The 23,550-nt window shown below is 31.5% G+C and overlaps 2 protein-coding genes across 2 annotated transcripts; one reads left to right on the top strand and one right to left on the bottom strand.

Annotated features, from left to right (window-relative positions):
- Positions 1-948: 948 nt before the first annotated feature.
- Positions 949-2,752, bottom strand: LOC136972374 (protein maelstrom homolog). Its single transcript, XM_067266940.1, has one exon. It carries the CDS (start codon positions 2,623-2,625, stop codon positions 1,264-1,266), a length of 1,362 nt encoding a protein of 453 aa, XP_067123041.1. The 5' UTR covers positions 2,626-2,752; the 3' UTR covers positions 949-1,263.
- A 6,392-nt stretch (positions 2,753-9,144) lies between these two features.
- LOC136972373 (omega-amidase NIT2) lies at positions 9,145-20,867 on the top strand. The gene is made up of 9 exons (XM_067266939.1): positions 9,145-9,266; positions 10,067-10,185; positions 10,262-10,382; positions 14,170-14,258; positions 15,760-15,853; positions 15,924-15,998; positions 20,315-20,492; positions 20,572-20,627; positions 20,702-20,867. Exons 1-9 carry the CDS (start codon positions 9,254-9,256, stop codon positions 20,788-20,790), a joined length of 834 nt encoding a protein of 277 aa, XP_067123040.1. The 5' UTR covers positions 9,145-9,253; the 3' UTR covers positions 20,791-20,867.
- The last annotated feature ends 2,683 nt before the right edge of the window (positions 20,868-23,550 follow it).

The raw sequence follows: 23,550 nt of genomic DNA, 5'->3' as shown, positions 1-23,550 counted from the left end.
AGATCTATAATAAATTATTATTGATATTTACTCATGCATTATTTAATATTTTTTAAACTGCAGATAAATAATTACTAGAGATAGCCTATATCATCGTATATATACAATAAACGACTGAATTTTCATTGTTTCTAATTTAAAATGGAATTCTTTTTCAAATGATCAATAGTGTTAATTACATAAAACAGATAAAAATATAATATTTATCAAAACCTATTTTCAAATAATTTACTATTGATGACATGCATCAGCAATACATTATCTTTATATCACACAAAATTTGTCAGAATTTCATTGTCACAGCAAGAAACTATATATTGTCCAGCTTCTCTGTAAATGTTTAAAAGATTATTAGCCAAATATTCCAATTCTTTGACTACTATCTTTTGTGACAATATTGTTTATTATTTCCTAGCTTGAAATAAGAACTGTTGCTAGTTTAAAAATTTAATTTTTATATTTTTTTAAAATCTATTTTTGCCTTTTCAAAAGCTATTCTAAAAATAGCATGTAAATTTTATATAAAAGTATCAAATTCAAATAGCAACAGGAACATTTATATCAAAACTAAAATACATCATGCTTAAAAAATTACATATTTGATAAATCAAATGCATAAATTTAGAAAATGGTACAAATTTTCTCCCAATCTGCAAATATAGTTCATTGCATGCTTTTTTTTATTATTATTATATTAACATAGATCATGAAAAATTAAGAGCTGTTTTATTTATCATAGACTATTACTTTCATTAAAATGAATGTAAAAGGAACTGATTTTCTATAGGTTGAGTTTTATAATGAGATTTTATTTCTGGAAATTTAGTTTAAACAATACATCATATCATTAAAAAAGTTTTAAATTGTAACAAAACTTATATTAGTAAAAAATGTGATTCTATTTTTCTTCTGAGAACAATACCAATATTTTTAAACTTATAATTGCAAACTCAATTAGATATAAGAAAACAATTTCATTCATTTTTCAACTTGAAAAATTGATTCTATACTTTAAAACCAAACCACTGTATAACAAATCAGTGTTAAAAATGAATTTAGATATTTTATCGTATACCACATTTTCATTTTAAATTCTACTATTTATTACTTCTAATAAATAGAAAACGTTTTTTATCTAATTGAAATATATTTTTAAATTATCTTTTACGATTATAAAAACAATTTTATGCAATAAATTCAGTTATAAATTTATATGTGAAAGTAAAAAAACATTAATACCATATTGTGAAATTAAAACGAATTTTATGGGATTTTTTTCCCACGTCCAATACCACGTTCTGAACTCGAACCTGCAAATCTCTTGTCTTGATTCAGGCTAAGTTCTTTGAATAAAGCAAACACTTTTATTTCATTCAAAGTATTTGGCTGTCTCACTTCAGTGGTGTCACTTCCTGGTTTTGATTCGTTTAAAGGTGGAAAGTCATTAATTGAAAATACTTTATCTGGCTTATTAGCATCGTAACTAGGCGTATTTGAATGGGATTGAAAATCATTGTTGTTAGTTCTATCTTTTTTGATAATTGTAGTGATAGCATGAGGTTTGGGAGGTTTCTTTCGAATATCAACATCATTTTTAACTGGTAATGGTGGAGGAAACTTGGGTTTGTAAATTTTAAATTTTGTGCCATCATAAATTCTTGGTGGTAAATGCTTTGAAGTGCAGTCAACTCCATAGAATAGACAAACAGCATCAGAAAGCAAAAAGCACAAACGTTTGGCAGATCCAAGTGCACAGTATACATTATCAAGATCTTCATGATAATCACAACGTGTTTTAGTTGTGTAATCATAGGCATAAGAAATTAACATATCAGCTGCAGCAATTTTACATGGAAATGCGTGGTGAACGTAAGCCCTAAGTTCCATTAAAAGATAAACCAAGCTATAACATTGTATGTTTTGTATATTGTAATAGCTTGCTTTCTTACAAAGCCAATCCAGACAACCTTGATTCTGTTTTATATTTTCCTCCAAACAAAATACTGGTGCAATTTCATTTCGTCCTGAATTGACGAAGTTTTCAATACTTTTGCAAATTTTGGAATAGTTACTCTCTGACAATCTAAACTTTGATACCGGAATTTTATGAGTGTCATCACTATGCTGCATTGCGGTTCGACTATATCCAATAGGTATAGGTCCAGCATCAATAAATACATGAAAATAATCTTCAATTCCCTCTTTTATTGAATATTTTGTAATTCCAACTTCTAATGGAATATATTCATCATCAGTGCAGCATAAAAGGTTAAAATCTATAATGAAGAAATGACTCTTTTTAACTTCATCTACTGATTTCATTTGGAAAATGTATCTTTCGACAAATTTCATCGCTTCCTCTGCCTTTTCTTCTTCATCATCATCACGTACAATGTTATCGGAAAACGTTATACCAGAATATATTTTTTCGGTTATGTTTTCTTTCTTCTTATATCCTCTTGCCATAGTTTCATATTTCATTTTCTCACTATCAGGTAAGTTTTTCCAAAAAGGTTCAGCAATTACAGACATATTCTTCATTGTAACATTCCTATATTCTACTTTATAACGTTCCTGCAGTTCCTTCATAAAGAAATAAAATGCATTCTTTCGCTGTTTCGGCATTTTAAAATATAATTGCTTAAAATCGACGTCACCTGGATTCTAGAACACTAATAATTCCTTCCTACGACGAAACGACGTTACTCGAAAAAATTCGTTATTTCAAACAACGACTCCCCCTGTTGGCGAAAATTCGCTAATAAAACTTAAATATCGCCTATTACATTTTTATAATTAAAAGTTCTGAATTGTGATTATAAATAATTTGTTGGAAAACTTTTAGAGCTAAATAAATAAATTTTTAAATATTAAATAAAACATGGCATTCAAATTTTAATAGTTGAAGTAAACTGTAAAACTGAAATACTTTACGTTAAGTAAAAACTAAATTGCGGCGGCTGGCAAACATAGCGCTAACTACGATTCGACTCGAGCGACATCAACTCACAAGTCAGTCAATCTACAAGGTACAGTACTGTGCTGTACATTCCATAGAAAACCGGAAAAGTCTCATTAAAAGTCGGGGGAATGAGTAATAGCGTAGTAATTTTGGCACAGTGCTTCCAATCAGAGGCTACAGTAACTGCCACTGGCAATACTGTTGACAACACTTGCAATGTGATTACATAAAAACAAAGACATAAAATGGTGGCGCCTCTTTAGCAGTGCATGTAACAAGAACAGTATCGTGTTTCTCGATTTTTGACAAAAACCAATCGACATCCGTTAGTACTGTACATGCAAGTACGGTATGGAAACGACGACACGAGTTGCATACAAGTGTACGAGTAGAGTTCTAAGGTTCCAAAAGACAGCCACAGTTTTGTAGAAGATTCTTTACAGCCGGAGCGCAGTGAATGCCGTGGAAAATGTTCCACAGAATTGTAGCTGTTTTTGAAACCTAGAACTTTACTCGTACACTTGTATGCAACTCGTGTCGTCGTTTCCAAATCATACTTGCATGTACCAATGGATGGCGATTGGTTTTTGTCAAAAATCGGACAGCACTACACTATTCTTGTTCCGTGCACTGGAGAGGCGCCATCATTTTATTGATCTATGGTTTTATGTTCTAACTCATCAACAGGGGTGCCAGCTAGAACATAAGCATCAAAATTTCAAAGCTATTGCTCATCTTCCCGACTTTTAACACTTCTCCCTGGTTTGTATTAAACGTGCCTTGAATTTCTCTCCTGCTGACTTTCTGGCGCGTATCCCTCTTTTGCTATTTAGTATACAGAGATACGTCGTATACTAGATCGAAGCATAAATGCAAACTGTCATGCGTCCAAGTTGTTTCTCGCTCTCGCCTATCGCTTGTGTTTTCAGTCCTTGTTTTTTCGTTTTATTTTTTGTGCGCTTGGTTAAACATGTGTGCCTTTCGATGATTTTTAACAATTTCTTCCAGTAATTTTTGTTCGTCGACAGCTTTTGCGAGCCAGTCGGCCGGTCTGGGGGACCCGGAATCGAATAGAGATTTGTCGGAAGTGGTTCGTCGGGCTCTCCATCCTTCACCATCCGGCCGCCCCATTGTGTGCCTGGCCAAACCCATAATGGGCTTGCTAAAAAAAAGCCCTCTTAGTGCCCACAGGACGGAAAAAGTTAAAAACAAACTTTTGGGTTTTGTATCCTTTAGTTAAAAATTTTTTTTTTTTTTTTAACTCTTTCCGCCCTGTGGGCACTAAGAGGGCCTCTTTTAGTAGGCCCATTATGGGTTCGGCCAGGCCCACAATGGGGCGACCGGGTGGTGAGGGACGGGGCCCGACATATCCGAACGGACCACCCCCCGAAAAATTCTTGGGGATTATTCGACCCGTTCGGATTCGATCCCAGGTCCCCCAGAGCGGTAGGCTGCCACCTTTACCGCTCGGCCATCCGGCCGTCATCAGCACAGTTTCTTACACAGTGATATTCTTATCCTTTTAATTTTGTGGTTTTGTCCCAGAACAAAATCACAAAAACACACGAATTAAAAAAAACACGATCTAAACAAAATTTTAAAAAAACTCACTTAAATTAGCCTAAGTTTATTAGCCTAAGTTTATTTTTGAAACTTAGGCTAATACACTTAGGCTAATTTAAGTGAGTTTTTTAAAATTTTGTTTAGATCGTGTTTTTTTTAATTCGTGTGTTTTTGTGATTTTGTTCTGGGACATAACCACAAAATTAAAAAGATAAAAATATCACTTTTCAAGAAATTGCAATTTAAATTTTACAAACAGTAATTTAATCAAATAATTTTTTTTGAAGTTTAATGACAATACAAAAATATTACATTTTTGAGAATGAATGGCTGACGTCAGATATCGTTTTAACTTTGTAATTTTTTTTTTGCTATTAATTGCCTTTTTAATGAAGTGTTCTTCAAGCTATTATGACTGTTACTTCTGTGGTTGGTGTGAAATTGGATTAAAGGATGGACTCAAAAATGTAATATTTTTGTATTATCATTAATCTTCAAAACAGAAGACATCCAAGAGTTATTGTGTAATCTTATGTAATTAATTAAATAAATCGTAAAATACAAATATTTAGCTCAGTTTTATTAAAAATTATGTTTGCATTTTTTAACAATATTTTGAGTGAAAAATAAATTTTTTAATAAAGTGAAGCAGCGAGGGGCTTTGGATCTTAGCCAAGGTGCCATTTTGGTTCGGGACAATTTGCACTCTCCTACGACAATGGACAAACTGCAAAGGATGCGCTTGGAGGTTTTTCAATATCTAAATAGTCCATATTTTTTGTCATGCAGCCATGTGAGCAAAGAATCAACAGTGTTTTTCTTTGAAGAAAATTTCCAACGTCGGGTATTGATTCTATATTGACAATGAAGTACTGTATTGAGTCTGCTTCCTCCACTGTACTGCGCCAAATCTGGGCCGTACAGTGGATGAAGCAAACTCTTCCACCTTCTCTAGGATGGTTTTTGCCGTATATGCTGGCACATTTTCGTGTCAGTATGGGTTTTATCAATTTTTAGACGAAGCGATTTGATCTTTATGTTCGAGAACCATCCAGTTGTTCACGGTCGAGTGTTTTCCTAATGATGATTTTGTGGAAACGGCTGCATCACGACGTCAGCAAACAAACGCCAATCGTAGCCTTCTTCCGCACTATCGGGCCTTTGACATTTAACACAAATGCTCAAATTTGTTCACCCTGCAACGTTTTTACAAACGCTTTGAAGATGAGATGGTAAGCCTTCGTTGGGTGAAGTGATAAAGCAATAGCACGCTTTCGACAGTTTCGTGTTGTCAGACATTGTCGATGCAATTTCCAATGCAATACGTGATGAAATGCTCCATGGTTACTTTAATTATAACTAAATACCCACATGTTAAAGAACATTCTTTGTTTCAGTCACATCTAGGAAAAAATTTGAAATGTCTAAATTTCATTTTTACAACCTGATAAAAGCATTAGAGATTTTAGAAAATACTTTTGAAATTATATTATCTTTCTAAGACGAAGGAAGCATGGATGGACCACATACGCAGCGGCTTCCTCATCTTTCCTTGCCTGAAACATGAGTTATGAAGTGGTTCCATCATATGCCTCTTGGGCATGTAGAGAAAAAGTGAACATTTGCCGCCGAAGACCTAGAGTCGAATCCCGACTCAGCAAATTGACGTAATATTAATAAAATTTTATAATAGAGTCACCATCTATCGGTGACTCTAAAAGATGCGAATGGAAGAGAAAGGACATAGTAGCGATGTTGAAGGAGGAAATGCCGACAGTAGCAAGAGAAGAGGGACGCGCGAACGCGAAAAATTAAAAAGCCAAGCTCGCACGGTTTTTGGCCTTAAAGCTTTTCCTCACACTCAGAGACCGAGCCTGTAAAAATATAGCGTCCCTTGAGAGTATGAGGTCAGATAACTGGAAACGACGTCGTGGAACCTTTGAAGGCGAATATCTGGCGAAGTGTGGCATGTACTGTACAGGTACGGTTCCGACGACATTTTTGCTAATACAGAGAGTATACGATTCCGGGCTGGGGAAAAATTTCTCATTCAGAGTTCACATCTTACAGCCCGTGTTTCCGTCCTCAGTTCTATCAGACTTTCAGCTGCGCGAAAATTCAAAATTTGATTAATTAATTAAATAAATGGATTATATTCCCCTTGACCTGTCTGCATTTTTAAAATCCATTTCATTTTTCACTTGTATTTTGCGGATAGGTTTCGTGCTTTCTTCAAATGCTTGTTTGCTTGCTTTAGAGTCGATATGTTCTATACGAACAGAATACAGTGGTGCCTCGTATAACGTACGCCTCGAATAACGGACGCTGCGAACAACGGACTTTCTGTTTGGCCGTTACGTGACTCGAGCAACAGACTGGCTGCGAACAACGGACTTTCCGGCATAATTGGCGACTGCTCCATGGGTGCGTTAGTGTTTTCCTAACATACTAAACAAACGTAACCGGAGACGTAGTAGCGGAGCTCTGCGTCTCCGCTACTACGGGAGTGCGCTGCTGTTTGTAGGCATTTAGGAACGACGGTGAAAGAAAGATGGCAGCGCTCGCACTATCGATAGTATCGTGATGGAGGAATCTATAATTCTAAAATATGAGTTTTTAAAGGCAAAAGAAGAGTCCCAATTGTAAAATTTAACCATAAAATGGATTATTTGTTGAAAGAGCATTCAAAATAGCAACGAAAAAAATTAGAATGCCGGCTACCATTCGAAAAAAATTCGTAAAGACACTTACATCACCGCGTGCACTAACTTGTGCTTTCACAATTTTTAAATTTTCATTCATAAAACTACATAATGGACCCGGAAACGAAACTATCTGAGCCACGGAAGACGCCATGTTGCTTTTTACCGTAAACTACTGCTACAAGCGGCCGTTTTTGTCGTTCGACGGCGCGCACTCCCCACCAGAATTTAGGAACGCGTTCCGCAGGAATTTTTAAACGGATGTCGCTCGCGCAGAGTTACGCGGAGAAATAAAAGAACGCACCCCGTCTTCATTTTTTAATGATACAGTACGGTTATTTTATGCTGCGGAACGAATTAGATGTTTTAACATGTATTTCTGTGGAAAAATGCGTTTCGTATAACGGACGTGCACCTGGAACGGATTAAATACGTTATATGAGGCACCACTGTATATCGATCCTAAAGCAAGCAAACAGAAGGGCCGCCGCATTTAAAGAAATCTTAGCGCGGAACCTACAAGAGAAAAATGGATTATAGTCACAATAGATTTTTTTTTTTAACTCTTTCCGCCCTGTGGGCACTAAGAGGGGCTCTTTTAGTAGGCCCATTATGGGTTCGGCCAGGCCCATTATGGGTTCGGCCAGGCCCACAATGGGGCGACCGGGTGGTGAGGGACGGGGCCCGACATATCCGAACGGACCACCCCCCGAAAAATTCCTGGGGATTATTCGACCCGTTCGGATTCGATCCCGGGTCCCACAGAGCGGTAGGCTGCCACCTTTGCCGCTCGGCCATCCGGCCGTCAGTCACAATAGATTAATATTGGTAAAATAATATTTAAAAAGTTAGAAACATTAATTATACGATCGGAGCATTTTAGATCCAGGCAAGAGACTCGGACGATATCGGAGTGGGGAAACTCCATCTCGGCACGTAGACGAATTAACGAGACGAATCCGTATTAGATTCTAAAGCACTTATTTACAGTAAATTTTTATTACGATTTAATTCATCGTAATCCGTATTCGAGTAAAATACAGGTATCATTCGAAGTTTTACTCTCAAACATTTCGTTTTCGAAAATAATAGTAAAAAACTGAAGTTTTGTATTTTAAATTGAAGACGGCGCCACGCGATTCATTCGAATTTCAAAAATGTCCCGTTGCAACTGCGATTCCAGAAGTCGTTCGAGTTAACGGCCGGGAGGAAGTTAAAGTATATTTGTGTAATTAGAATTGAAGGTGTTAAAGGAAAAAGAAGCCCGATTATTGTCGACAATAGCGAGGTTGAAGCCGAAGTTTAAAACGCGAAAACGTGTACGTCGGACGTTGAGCGCCGCTTTCCTATAAGCCTAGAAGTTTGACAATGGCGTTTGACAATGGCAAGTGGAATGTCGAGCATGATTCCACTGACTTTCCAAACGCCATCGTCAAACTTCTAGGCTTATAGGAAAGCGGCGCTCAACGTCCGACGTACACGTTTTCGCGTTTAAAACTTCGGCCTCAACCTCGCTAATACTCGCTTGAAAAGAACTTATGATATCTGGTGAAAGACGAAAATGTTTCATGTGTTTGAATAATGATGTGAACGGAGTTCAGATCATTTTACGTGTACGTAACATATATGAAACGAGAGAGGAAAATGGCATCCTTCTCTTATTTAAAATTCTCGCGCCATTTGAATGTCAAGCGAATTCATCTACATATTATTTTAAATTTTACTCAATTGATTTATTTTATACATTAACTGTATTGTAATCTTTAACTAAATAAAATTCTGCCAATATATAAAATAAATCTTAAAGTAATATTTTAAAACAATACTCATGTGAAGATATTTTGAATTATTTTGAATATTTAAAGTAGAAATATTTTTTAAAAATCTTTACTAGTTTATCTTTATTAAATGCCATTAGAAATTTTTTTGGGCTTGTTTTTGATCGTTTCAAAATGGCAATTTTCGAGTAAACAACGTGGAGATAATCACATGTCAAAGAGGGTGTTTAATATTAAAGGATTTCAAAATGGCTAGCAGAAGTAAGTAGCTGTATATATAAATGTATATAAAATCTGAGATGGTGTATGAAGCAATAGTAATGAAATTTCGAAATATCTCAATGCTTTTAGACATCAGCGCATGATGTAAATAGATGCTCTAGTACTGTATGCAGCTTACTTAAACACAGCAGCATCATTACTCATAAAAGTTTAGGGTAAAAGTTTAATATTTCTATTTATCTGCATTAAGAGAACGTACGTTTATTATAAATAGTCGATGACAATCGCTGTAAAAAATGAAAAAGCAGTATGACTATACAACATGCAACCATACTTAGACAGGTCAGGGGTAAACCATACTTACAGATTAGACAGTTTATGGGGGTTTGTGTTGTTATTCTCCTAATACCCAATCAACAATAGGCTAAAGCCACCACCAAAAACATAATAATATTTTTTCTCCCAGAATTAAGTGTGAAATATAGAAATATGGCCTTCAGACTGACACTTTGTACAAACTGTTAATGTCAGTTGTAGACATTAGTCGGCAGAATCGGTCTCCACACTATTGACGATAGATGTCTAAATACGGCACTGCGTATAGAGATACTCCGTCCGGGGCCATCCGAAAGAGGTTTATTTTGGATCTTATATAATACTAGGGATTGTAAACATTTTCTCTTTATAAAATGAAGGTTCACGAAGTTGAACTCTTGAGATATCTTACATTTTTAGAAACCAAAATGAGAAAGCAGATATTTTCCTGCAGTGTATACTGCTTTTTTTCTACATTATTGTTTTTAAACACTATGATAATAAAGTATTGTTTTTCTGTTTAGAACTATCCATTGCACTTATTCAAATGGCTGTTACGGCTTCTAAAGAAGCAAATCTTGAAAAAGCTTCGGAGTTAATAGCAAAAGCTGCTGGTGAAGGTGCCAAATTGGTGTGTTTGCCCGTGAGTAAATAAATTTATATATAATTTTTGCTATTATATTATATGTTTAAAACTTAATGAAATAGATTCTGTTTAGGAATTTTTCAATAGTCCTTACGATTTGCGTCAACTTGATGTTTATGCTGAAAAGATACCGGGTCAGACAAGTACTGTTTTATCAAATGCTGCAAAAAACAATAACATATATTTGATTGGAGGTATGTTTTGCAATTTATACATAAAAAATTTTATTACACAATTTTGTACTTATCAATGTTTTATTATAGAGATAATTTTTTTTTTCAGTTCATGTTTGGTAAGCATTTAAAAGAAATTGAATTAAAGTATAGAGAAATTGTATTTCTCTGTTTTAGTAAGATAGAATTATCACATGGAAAAACATCTATTGATAATTAAAAATAAAAAAGATTAAGTATATGTTTAAAAACAATTTGAAATTATTGATATTTAAGTGTTTTAAATTGTCATTTGTGTAAATTATCACAAAAACTTACTTTCAAAATGTTGCCAAACATACTTTTGTTAAATTTAAAAGCTAGTATTTCTGAGGGATATATTATTGCCATGCTGCACCTGATATATTTAAATGTAGACTTTATCTTTGTACTTAATAAATATATAATACAAAATTTTCTTACTTAATGCCAGATTTATGCATATATAAAAAAATATACTGTATCAGATGAAAATTTTATAAATTTGAAGATGGCCTATAGCGAGGTGCCCAGACTTTTTGCTGTAAGAGCCCTAGTTATCTACCTGAAAATATTGGGAGCCACACCTAAAGTTCTTGGTATAAAAATAAAAAAGAAATTTCAGAATCATAATGTATTTATTTTGACAATTAAAGTAAACTGTTTTTACATATTTATTACATTTTTTTTTTTTTGTTTACTCTTTGCTAGTTGAAGGTTTCTGAATTTGTAATGTTGAAATTAATTTTTGATAATCAGATTGATAATTAAAAATTGAACTATTGAACTTTTTATTAATTCTTTTAGATGTTGATTGATTAACTGTGAACGGAACTTCAATTTTATCAATTTTATCATTGAGTACAATGATTCAATAGCATATGTCAATCCAAAAATTGACAGTAAATGATATGCTGCATTTTTTAAATTGTTGTACTTAATTATTGGTACACTTTTCCAAGATTCATTGATTGATTTTGCCTATTTATGTAACATTTGGAGACCTTGATCTTCTTGCATCTCAATTTTAATTCCAATGTATTTACAAGATACAGAAATTTTAAAAAATAACAAATATTTTTTATTTATTAGTTGAGCCACAATTAAGCTCTTGAAGAGTCACATATGGCTCGTGAGCCACAGTTTGGGCATTATTGGCCTATAGAATAGGTTTAAAACATTATTTTGTATCAAAATAGTCTTAGCGAATTAAGGTGCTTGCTTTGTGATGATTGTTTAATAATTAATTCTCTGCTGAGTGTGGTGTTGATGTTACTATATCAGATATTCTAATTTAAGAAAAATCCACTAATTCATTAAATATATCAAAAATACTAAGTCATCTAATAATTTTTGATTAATCATTTGCTGGAACAAATTGATTACTTCATATTTTGAAATTTCCATTTTGAGCAGTTTATTTTTTGATATACAGAAATGTAAAATTAATTAAAATTAAATTGTAATTTTTCTATAAAGTGACCTTTTGAATCCATAAATAGTTTTTCAATTAGTAATTGGTAGTTCAAAATTTTAATAATTAATTAGTTTTTATTTCCAGGCATTCCAAAACTATGCCTCATTTATTAACTACATTTTAGAGAAGACTAATTTTATTTTGCCATTTAATAACTTGTATTTGAGTTACTTATTTTTGAAATGCTGATATCAGTGTTTTTATTATAACTGATCTTATGATGGTAATGCTGGATTAAGGTGTTTAGTGTTAAGATGTAAATCTCTCTAGAATTAGAAGTTAGAAGACTATCAGAAGTCTATCAGAAGTTAGAAAGACAAGAAATTTTTGCAATATCATATATTAAAGTAATAATTGTGTTGTTAATGAGAAAATTTATTTTAGTGAAAAATCCATTTCTAGGAGTATTTACTGGACAGTTTACAAATATTTTTTTAAAATAATAACTACAGAATATAAAAATTCCCGCAATAAATACAATACACTTTAAAAGTAATTATATGTGAATAAACTATATTCAATATTCTACTTTTTTAATTGTTTTACAGTTTTACAAAGCTTCTTTCAAATATTTATGCATTTCTAAGAATTTAGTTTTTATTTATGCAAAACATTTAAATAATTTAATTAATTTTGTCACTTTTCATGTCACTAATTAGAAAAACAACTGAAAATTGTTTGCAATTGATATGACAAAATTAATGAATATAATGAAAATATAGTCCATTAAAATTTATTTATTTATTTTTATTTAGTGTGTTATTGTGATTTGTAGATTGTAAAATGACATACACTAATGCCACTTTAATGCTGTAATTTTTCATATATTTCTTACTAATTTTTTATAATTATATTATATTATAATTTAATGATAATGTTTTATTACAAATAATCCTTCGAAAAAACCTTTTAACTGGCGTGAGGTATGATTAATTGTCCACGCTAACGTTTTCAGCTTCCTCAATGACGTGGACCGGCGCGGACAATTAATCATACCTCACGCCAGTTAAAAGGTTTTTTCAAAGGATTATTTGTATATTACTCTGGTGTGCGTGAATTCTTTATTAATGTTTTATTATTTACAAATAATCATAATTGATACCAATTATTGATTTTTACTATGGAATTTTTGGATTTAAAATGATAAATGCATTAGATCAGCAGTAGAATATACATGTTTTGCTTGGATCTTACTTGGATCAAAGTATTTTGTTTTGATGAGTCTCTTAAACTCTTAAATCTCTTACAAGTCAATACTTTTTGCTTAATCATAGTAGTATTTTGCTGTATAAAATCATTTCATGCAGTTATCATTTTTCTGCAGTTGTAGTATATAGATATTACTGTGACTGTAGCGTCAGCACCTCTTTGATGCCTTGTCAGGACTGACACCACCATGTCTTGGTTGATACAGAAGCCACGATGGCAAGTTTAGTTTGGGTTAAAAAGAAGATCATGTGAGTGGTTGCATGAGTAAGTGATTGGATTCCGGATGGAGACAGAGAGACAGTTGGATGGAAGTAAAGTACTCAGACACTAAAAGTTAACAACTAAATTACCATTTAATTTCAACAAAAAGGAATACATGATACAATATATTGATTTAACCTATCTATATACAATGCGAGAGAGAGAGTTTACAATTGTTAGCGAGTCGGGAAATACCTGCATTGATGGTGAGGATTTTTGATTTGAGGTAAGATTAGGATCTTGAGGGTTTGGATTTGGATTGTTTGGGTCTGGTCTGGATCAAGAAAGTTCTTCTCTAGGCACAGTTGAGGGTAAAGTGAAAATCGGACAGAGTACAATTGGCACTAACACAGGAAAATTTTGATGACTTTAATTCAAGAGGGACTGGCGACAACTGCCTAAACTTGCAGTTTCTTGCTATATTGAACTGATGAAATGGAGACAGTATGTCAGAAGGTTATGAGGAAGTGTAGCTTTTACTACTGAAACTTAACAAATGATTTACTCCCAGGTGTGAAAGTTGACAGTTATCTGACAAAGTTTTGTTGTCAAGCAAGATGTTATGTTATGATTTAGTTATGTAATAAATTACATAGTGCAGAGTCTTACATTACAGTTGTGTGAATATGTAATGAAGACTTTTCTCTAACTTACAATATAATTTTTATTTTATTTTAATTTTTTTGATTTATAAAATGAGGAAATATATTATAATACATTTTTGAATGTTCTAAAAATTATTGTATTTTTTATTTCAATATTTATTAAACAATATTTATTAAATGATAATAATCAGAGATCATATTTATAATTAGGTCTACATCAATTATTGTCTTTTTATAGGTACCTATCCTGAGGTAGATGATGATAAATTTTATAATACCTGCTTAGCCTTTGGTCCAAATGGAGAAACATTAGCCAAGTTTAGAAAGGTTATTTTTACAATTCTATTTAATAGAGTAGTTTTTGTGTTTTATTGTTTATTATAATATTCTGTATTTAGATAGACGTATTGATAAACTATTGTCAGACTCTAGATTAATTTATTCAATTATGCTGCTGACCCATCATTTATATAAATGATGAATAATGCAAGATACAACTAGTAAAGAATTGCAGGGGATCCTTATTATATGTTATTGTTATGTTTCAAAAAAGCACAACTTGTTTTGAAATGATGTTTATTAGACATCAATTTCTTATTGAACTAATGTATTGTGTGGAAGATATGTTCCATATCAACTAAAAATTGAGAATTTAATTGGAAGTGTATAGGCATCTTCTCTTCTCTTCTCAATCCACAGGGTAACATCAGGTCTACCATTCACTTCTATTTAGTGTTAGTTGTTTAATCTTGCTGTAATGCATTCTTACCTTTTACCATATCCAGTATTCCATTCTTGATTGTCTTCTTACCATTTTTCTCTCTATCATTCCCTCAAATAATACCTTCATCCATTCTGGATGTCTTAATAGATGTCTAATCATATTGTTTCTGAGTGTTAACCTTTCAACAGTGGAACAGTCAGATGTGGTGCTATCACTTAGTTGTGGAGAGGAAATGTGGGAAATTTTTAAAGTATTTTTTCACGTGTTTTTTTCTCATTACCATTTCGGAAAAAGATTTTGTAAACAGTTATGTCTAGTAAAGAAAAGTATCTTTTTATTGTTACATAATTCATTTTTTATGTGAATTTTTTTTTCGTGGTAGTTTTTGGCTAGTTTTTGGTGATACCCCGAAAAGAATTTAGCAAATATATACGTCCCTCACCACTGCCACACAATCGCCCTTGACGAATATATTCATTGCTCACTGCTGAGTGGTTAAGAGTGCTTCTGATTTCCGCTCTTTCTAAAACCTGTCTATTTAGTCCAAACTACCTTCAGTATTCTCCTCTAGCACCACATTTCAAAGATTCTAAATTTCATTATTTGAAATAAAATTTAATTTTGTGTACTATAGCAGTTGAATGCCTGAAATTGTTAATAACAAGAAATATCTTAATTATAAATCCAGGATTAATGTATATGTTGATTGCAAGATAAGATGAAGTTAAGACTCGGAAAATGTGGACATGTGTCCTTTAGGCTTTGTCAAATGCCTAATGATGAATGTAAAATAGGATATAGGTTTAGAGACCAAAACATTTTTTATCTTGGTTATCATTACTTCACATGGATATGATTTTATAAATTTGAATTTATATTTTTAATTTTCTTGTTCTTTGAACTGGACTTTATTTTTAAGAATGTATGAGTATTGCAAGCCTTTTGACATAATTTTTGTTTATTCATTTAATTTAGGGGTTGAAAAATGTATTTAAAATTTTTTATTATTGTTTTACATTAAATATAACTTACATATTTTTATGTAAGCTGTATTATTATATTGAATATAATTGGATAAAAATATATATTTACAACCTTACCCAGATCCATCTTTTTGATATTGATGTACCAGGTAAAATCACATTTAAAGAGTCTAATTCACTTTCACCAGGAAATTCTTTAGTAACTTTTGATGCTGGTGAGTTTTTATTCTCTTGACTTTTAAAGTTAATTCAGAATTATAAATTATTATTTTTTTTGCTTTCCAGCATTTGTGAAAGTTGGACTTGGAATATGTTATGATGTGAGATTTCCACATCTTGCCAGTTTATATGCTGATAAAGGTATTTATAACATTTGTTGAGTATCTAAAGTTAGTAGTTTATGCACAATAAATATAATGTGCTCACATGTGTTATTAATTGATCATTATTAATAATTTATTTAAATTGTATTAAATTTTATTTCATTATTTAATACTATAATTAACATATTGAACATAAAGATTAATTGTTATTTTTTTTTTCTGAATTTTGTTACTCATTACATATTTTAAATCAAACATATCATTAATACTGTTTTTCACTTAATGTCTGTACAGTAATAAATGTATAAAAATTAAAGATATTGTATTTATAAAAGAAAATATTGCATTAAAAATATGTTTTTGTACATATCCACTCAGTAATTTTTATAAAAATAAATAAAAGTTTGTTTATGTTAAAATATCTACTAAAAATGAATAATATATTAACACATTTTAGACATTATACCCATAGATAATAAATTGTAATAAAGTCATATAGACATGTATTAAAATGCAAGATAAAGAACAAATCTGGTGTAGAGAAAAGGTATATGTCCACAGTAAAATATCAGTACCAAATCATGATGCAAATTATCATCACATTTTCCATGTAGCATTTGTCATAAACATTATTTTGTTCTATTGTACAGTACACAATACATTGATACAATTCAATCATTGTCAATAGTACTTGTCATTTACAGTGCAAGCAGTGAAACACATTTTGGAAAATGACAGCTGTCAATTTGAATATGCTACTGATTTTGGTAGATACATCTCTTTGTTACTCTAAATTAATTCTAAAAGGAAGATTATTAGAAGCAAGTTGTCCTGAACATATTGAAAACAAAATTGATTCTTGATTCAATTCACACATTAAGGAAGCTAATCCAATCTTAAGCATAGAAGAAGCTTTTGAACAAGCTGCAAAGTTGACTAGCAAACAGCCTTTGTGGCAAAGAAGCAACAATTTCTGGCTAAGAGTGTCAAAATCATACAATTAAAACAAAATAAAATTCTTACAAATTAAATTAAACAATAAATAATGAAAACACTAAGGTAAAAGGTAACAGATTTGGATAGTCAGTTCTATCAGGCTGACCTGCTGTACAAAAACAAAAATAATTTGACTGAATGAGCAGATTTTGTGGGAGAATGATACACATGTGAGCAATGCAGCTCTGTTCTTTATTTTGCAGGAAGGTTGTTATAGATGAATGTAAAGTTTGGTATTCATGCTGTTTAATTTTTACAAAAATTAAAATTACTATAACCCACACAAAATTAGATTATAAAAAGTATTGAATATAATTATTGCTACTTATTGATATATTTGTATTGTAATATCAAAACAAAAGTATCAAAGGCTGAGTGGTTTGATTTAAACACAGGTTTATTAAAATTAAATATTTAAAAATGTTCAAAAATCAATTATTTTTAAATTATGATTCTTTTAGTAGGAAGTCTATTTTAATGATTTTTAGCTTCAGAATTACTAATTCAGTTTTCAAAAAGCAAGTAAAAACTCATATATTGTTTTAGAAATTTATACAGGAAATTCTCGTTAGTTGAAATTCAAGGGGTGAAATAATTGCGACTTCAAACTATCAAGTTTTGAATTATCCAAGATTTACATATTTCTATACAAAATGCCAAATGTCATGTAACTGATGTAATTTATTAAGCAAACAAAATATGGCTATATATACAGAATGATATTTTTGTTAATTAATAATAATATTATAAATAAACTGCAGATAAACAGTACTTGTCCAGTGAGAACCTCACAGGTTGCCATATACGTTTTATAAAAAGTAAAACAGAATTCCTGTAGCCCAAATTATTTTTAAAGTGGCTCAAAAGATAGTAAATCACCCAAATGTTGTAGTGTAGAGCCCAACAAATCTCTCACTTCGTTACTTATAGTCCAATCTTGCAATCCCAAAACCCAGCTGTATTTTATGAGATAAGACAAAAAAAGGATAAGGTGATACCTGAAAATGCTACTGTAAAAGCAAATCCACATTGACTACAGTTATTCTTGATATATTTGTCGATTTATCTGATTGATCTATTATTGATTAATCTTGATATATTGTTATCGTGTAGCCTGGAGAGACTTCAATCTAAACAAACAAGTTAACACATGCATATCACAGTTCAGTCAGAATTTTTATGTTGAATTTTGAAGTGGTTGTATTTTGAACTAACCGAATTCCTTAACATGTACATTTCTGTATTTCTGGCTGGGATAAAAGTGGAGTTACAAACTAACATGATTTCGAATTATCGAAGTTTGAATTAACAAGGATTTCCTGTATAGAGAGATCCAACATTGTCCCACAATGCTGGATCTCTCTACATAAACTTGTAAAATAGTATATTATGCCAATCCCAATAAAAAAGTATTTCAATTTTTATATTTTATATGCTTATGTCTTTAGTTACTGTGTTACAATCCTGTATAAACCCAGGTTTAGTTTTTAAGTGAAATAAATTTAATTAAAATAATTATTGAAATATGATATGCCAATATTAATATTGGCATAATACTGTACTCTTTATAATAATTTAGAAACAATATTGAAATAATCTACATATGAATAATATGAAAACATTTTGAATCTGGTGTAATATTGAAAGCTTTGAACCAGCTTATAAACTGGATGAATTCATTTCATAAGCTGGCTTCTAACTTCAAGTAACTCATTGTTGAAAAATTCTAAAATTTATAAACAATGTTACCAATAATTTCTGTAACTAAACAGTCTTCTTGCTCAGAACAAAGCAAAAAAAAAAGATACATTTTTTGATAGCGATAAAATTGTTTTAATGGCAGTCAATATTTAATCATAGTTAATAAATCTCTTAACTATTATTGTAACTAACTTTATTATAAGTATGAAACCTCAAGTAATTTTTAAAAATTCAGAACCATTTCAGAATTATTTAAAATGGTAAGAAAATTTCTTTTTATTAAAGCCATTGATTTAAAAATGTTGACATAATGTAGCTATAATTCCATTCTCTTTCTTTATTGATTGGCTTAAGAAAATTAATGATTTAGCCAAGAGTCTTCAAATTCAAGAATTTGAATTTGACACAGCTTCTTTAAGTTTCTTTGGTTATGCATGAGATCTCCAGCAAATGGTGCTAAAAATATAATGCTTTTTCTGTGGGGAAAATCATTTTTCAAAAATTCTCAAAAATGGAAATGGATAGAACCAAACAGTTGTGTTAGAATCCTGTTTAATTAATTCGTCTAATTAATGCATGGTTCAGAATCCTTAAATTCAAAGTCATTTATCTTTTGTAATTTTAAAAATTCATAGAAAATTAACCACTTTAAGTTTCAAAATTCTGAACCACACGCTAACAGAATAATCAAATAGAAATCTAATGCTAAAAACAGTTTTGTTCTGTTTTTGAGATATTTTGGAAAATGATTTTCCCGTAGAAAAAGCATTGGGTGTACTATAGATTACCACCTATGGAATTTCATGACTTTGAATATATATTTGAACTCAGGGGACCGAGACGAGTTCAACAGTACCCTATTTTTGGACCGAAGACGAAAAATAAAAAAGTTATCACATTTTTTAAGCTGCCATACTTTTTTAATGCTCTCATGCAGACGGCACCGTAGTTGCTAGTATTGCCATCTTGCGGTAAAGTCTGCAAACCATGACGTCGGACTACGGTCATCTCCCGGAGGGTTAAACACGCGATACGAGAGCGGAGAGAGCGACGCGACTTCCGATCATCGCGCGATCGCCATTTCGGTTAATGTTACTTATGGCAGCGAACATGGCGGCCGTTCCCACTGTTCGTGCTCCCGACTGACCTCTCGTATGGGAGCCACCACACACCGCCATGTGCTAAACTAGTGATCGATTCACGGTAGTTCTTGAACAAAGTAAAAAAAAAAAAGGGGGAAACGTCTACTAAAGGCAATTTTAATGGCAAGCGACGCGACTCCCGATCGCGATAGCGAGGCCGACTTAGCGGAGAGAGCGACGCGACTCCCTATCATCGCGCGATCGCCGAAAAAAGTATGATAACTTTTTTATTTTTCGTCTCCGGTCCAAAAGTAGAGTATCGTTGAACTCGTCTCGGTCCCCTGAGTTCAGATATATACCCAAACACACGAAATTCCATAGGTGGTAATCTGTAGTATCCCCAAAGCATTATACTTTCTAATATCATCTGTCGGAGAAAGCGTGCATAACCAAAGAAGTTACAATACTAAATAAATACCAATAAATACTCCACAAATAATCATACTGCCATTACTGTAAATAGTGTATTTTCTAATGATATGTATTTGATATGTAACTAACATTATTTTAATAGGATGCCATTTATTGGTATATCCTGCTGCATTTAATATGACCACGGGTCCTGCTCACTGGGAAATACTTCATAAAGGTCGAGCATTGGATAATCAAATGTATGTTGCCATGATATCACCAGCCAGAGATGAAAATGCTCCCTATGTTGCTTGGGGACATAGTTCATTTACAGATCCATGGTAATTATTTCTTTTTTAAAAGGAAATTTTGTGAATAATTTATAAATGCATAAAAATTATGATTTATCTTTTATTGTAGGGGAAGAGTTATTACCAAAGCAGAAGAGAAAGAAACCATTTTGAAAGCTGAAATTGGTAAGATAAATTTTTTTTTTGATAGTTTGTTAGTTTTATTTAATATTTTAATACTGAATTCTATTTCTGTACAGATCTAGATTTACTAGAAGAAGTACGACAACAGATTCCTTTAAGAAAACAACAACGGAAGGATCTATATCAGCTTTCTGAGAAAAAATAAATAGTAAATTAATTAGATGAGAATTTTGATATATTTTTGTAGTACAATAGAGAGTCGTTTATCCGAATCAATTGGGGACTGGGGTTATTCGGATAACCGATTATGTACGAAAAAATATACTAACCTGTCCGATGTTGAAATTTTTCTCCGTTGCGTGTCGCTTCGTGTTGAATTTTCGTCGATTTTACGCCTAACGAAAATTTTTATAATAATAATCGAGGCTATTGTATTGTTAAAAATGATTTCTTTATTTTGTACAAAATAAATTTATTTAAAATATAAAAACATAAAAATTATACTTTAGAAGTAAATCTAGTATCAAAAAAGTTCTATTCAGCACGACACAGTCCGACTGGAAAGCGTTCGGATAACCGGCGTTCGGATAAACGACTCTCTACTGTATAATACGATGATTGTAAATTAGAAATAAGAAAATATATTTTATTAATTAAAATAAACACTGATGAAAAGTTATAAGATAAAACTTGTTTTATTCAGATTTTTATCAAAATCATGTTGAGAAATAATATAAATAAAATAAAAATTTCTTATAAGACTTCTCAAATTTCTTTTGTTTTGACTATTTTTCGATTGGATATTTTTTGCCAATTTAACTTTTATTAAAACTAAAAAAATCGATATTAAATAATCCAGTAATATAAAACAGATTCAATTGTTAATATTCCTGAATTCCTGTCCTTTAATTTGATGAGTTGTTAGTTATGATTATCCTGTATTATGCATGTAGCCAGATACTCTCTTTAAACCTGAAAAAATCCTAAAATTTTGAATAGAAAACCCAGATGATGATGATGGCATTTATGGCGAAGGGATGTTTTCTTTAACCGATATTGTTTAGCACTTTACTACATTCCTATTGTACAGTACTGTACATATATACTTGAGATAGAAAAACATTAAGTGAATTTCCCAGCGGTGTACTTTAATGCATAGGTTTCCGCTACGTCGTCAAAACCGATGATATTAATGAGTCCACTGTATATAGTTAAGGAACTTCTAAAACTGTGTGGTTCAGCTTTTAGCCTAAAGGGAGTAAACACGATACGATTTCATTCATAAATCGTAGCAATTTACATCGGAGCCAACGTTTGTACACGAAAACATCGCAAATATCTTACTAAATCGGACCGAAAAATTATTTTCTATTTTCAAAATTGACCAATCAGAATTAGTAGGCCTATACATAAGATATTTGCATACTTGCATACCATACAGCTAGTAAGCTACGTGTAAGAGAAATGGCAAACAAAGGAATTTGAAATTTTTCCTTGAAAAGAACTTTGAGTTTTACAGGTTAGTTTATATGGAGATAAACTTTGTGTTGACTTTAAATATAAACATACGACATCTTCAATAGGATATCTTATTCAGTATGTCTAAATGTTTTTAAAGTTATTGAGAATTGCTATATTAATACAAAATAAGTATCATTAGGAGCTTAGAATTGGTATTTACAAATAGCTGTTTTCGCACGGAAAAAAAATGCATCACAAACGATAAAAATCAAAGTAATTGATACGAAATTGTATCATGTTCTCTAGGTTTAAGAACCAATCATTATAACACAAGCCTGGCCAACTTATGATGGGGTATGATTGACCTATAATTATGCCCCATTTTTGTTTTATGAAAGCTTAATAATACATTTAACGAAACTATTTTGAAAAAAAAATAGTTGTATTTACATATTATACAGTAATTAATGTTCCAGGTTATCTCTTTTTGGTAAAGACACTAAGTATAAATCAAAAAACAATATTTATTTTTCACAATAAAAAAAGAAAATTGTATTTTGTTTTGTCACACAAATTATAAGTTTTGCTTCTCTTCGGTGCACTCATTTTGCACTGAAATGAATTGTTTACGGTACAATAAAACAATTTATAAAACATCGACTCATCTGGCTAGCAACGACCATCGACATGACAAAAAGGACAATGCTTCCTTTTATCTCATAGAGCACAGCGTTACAAACCCATAAAGAATAGTTTAAAGATTTCTCTGTGAAAAATATTAATTTAACATTCGTATTAAAATTACAAATGATTCAGCGATCGACCGGCATCATTTTTGGTCGATTTGTTGGCCATGCCTGGTATATTATTATGATTTGCTAAGTAAAATTTCAATAAAAATTCACATGATGTGTAAAATTTGATTTTTATTGTAAATGTAAAATATTTGTATCAAGTATACTAAATTGTAATAATTTATTTAAATATTAATTAGCTCTTAGAAACAAGGGGAGATCACGACGTTTCCAGTTTCCAATGTATTGTTTGTATGGCCTTTGAACGAACCTTTATTGAGCAAAAGGAAAAAGGGTGCTTCTCAAACCTTTTTTAAAACTAATCAAAGTTAAAAAGTCCCTAGCGACTTACTAGTCTAAGTATGCTTTGCGAGATCGTTAGATCGCATCTCTACGAGTGAAATTTTTTCCAAATCAATGCAATCTTTACATTAAAAATTTGTCAATTAAATGAGTTAACCTACAGCTCTGGGAACTCAGGATAGAATCTGTGCAAACAAAAAACCTCAGGAATCTAAAACTGTAACTTATAATAGTTTACGTAGCCTATAAACATTGTATTAATTAACAAATATGAAAGCCATATGTTAGTACAGTAATTCAATTGTTTTTCTTTTAACAATGAGAATATTTTACATTGTATAGGCGATTTGTATCTAGAAAATCATAAACAATGAAAATTTAACCTGAAAATTTAGTATTACAAGTTA

Source organism: Centruroides vittatus, unplaced genomic scaffold (assembly GCF_030686945.1).
Source record: "Centruroides vittatus isolate TY-2023 unplaced genomic scaffold, ASM3068694v2 contig_290, whole genome shotgun sequence".
Taxonomy (NCBI): domain Eukaryota; kingdom Metazoa; phylum Arthropoda; class Arachnida; order Scorpiones; family Buthidae; genus Centruroides; species Centruroides vittatus.
This window is presented reverse-complemented; position numbering and strand designations above follow the sequence as displayed.

Excerpts from the sequence above, each read along its gene's own strand:
- LOC136972374 (XM_067266940.1), bottom strand. The coding sequence starts at position 2,625 with ATGCCGAAACAGCGAAAGAATGCATTTTATTTCTTTATGAAGGAACTG.
- LOC136972373 (XM_067266939.1), top strand. Across the intron at positions 15,999-20,314 it reads CAGTTTATATGCTGATAAAG|GATGCCATTTATTGGTATAT; the intron begins GTATTTATAACA and ends TTATTTTAATAG. Across the intron at positions 20,493-20,571 it reads AGTTCATTTACAGATCCATG|GGGAAGAGTTATTACCAAAG; the intron begins GTAATTATTTCT and ends CTTTTATTGTAG.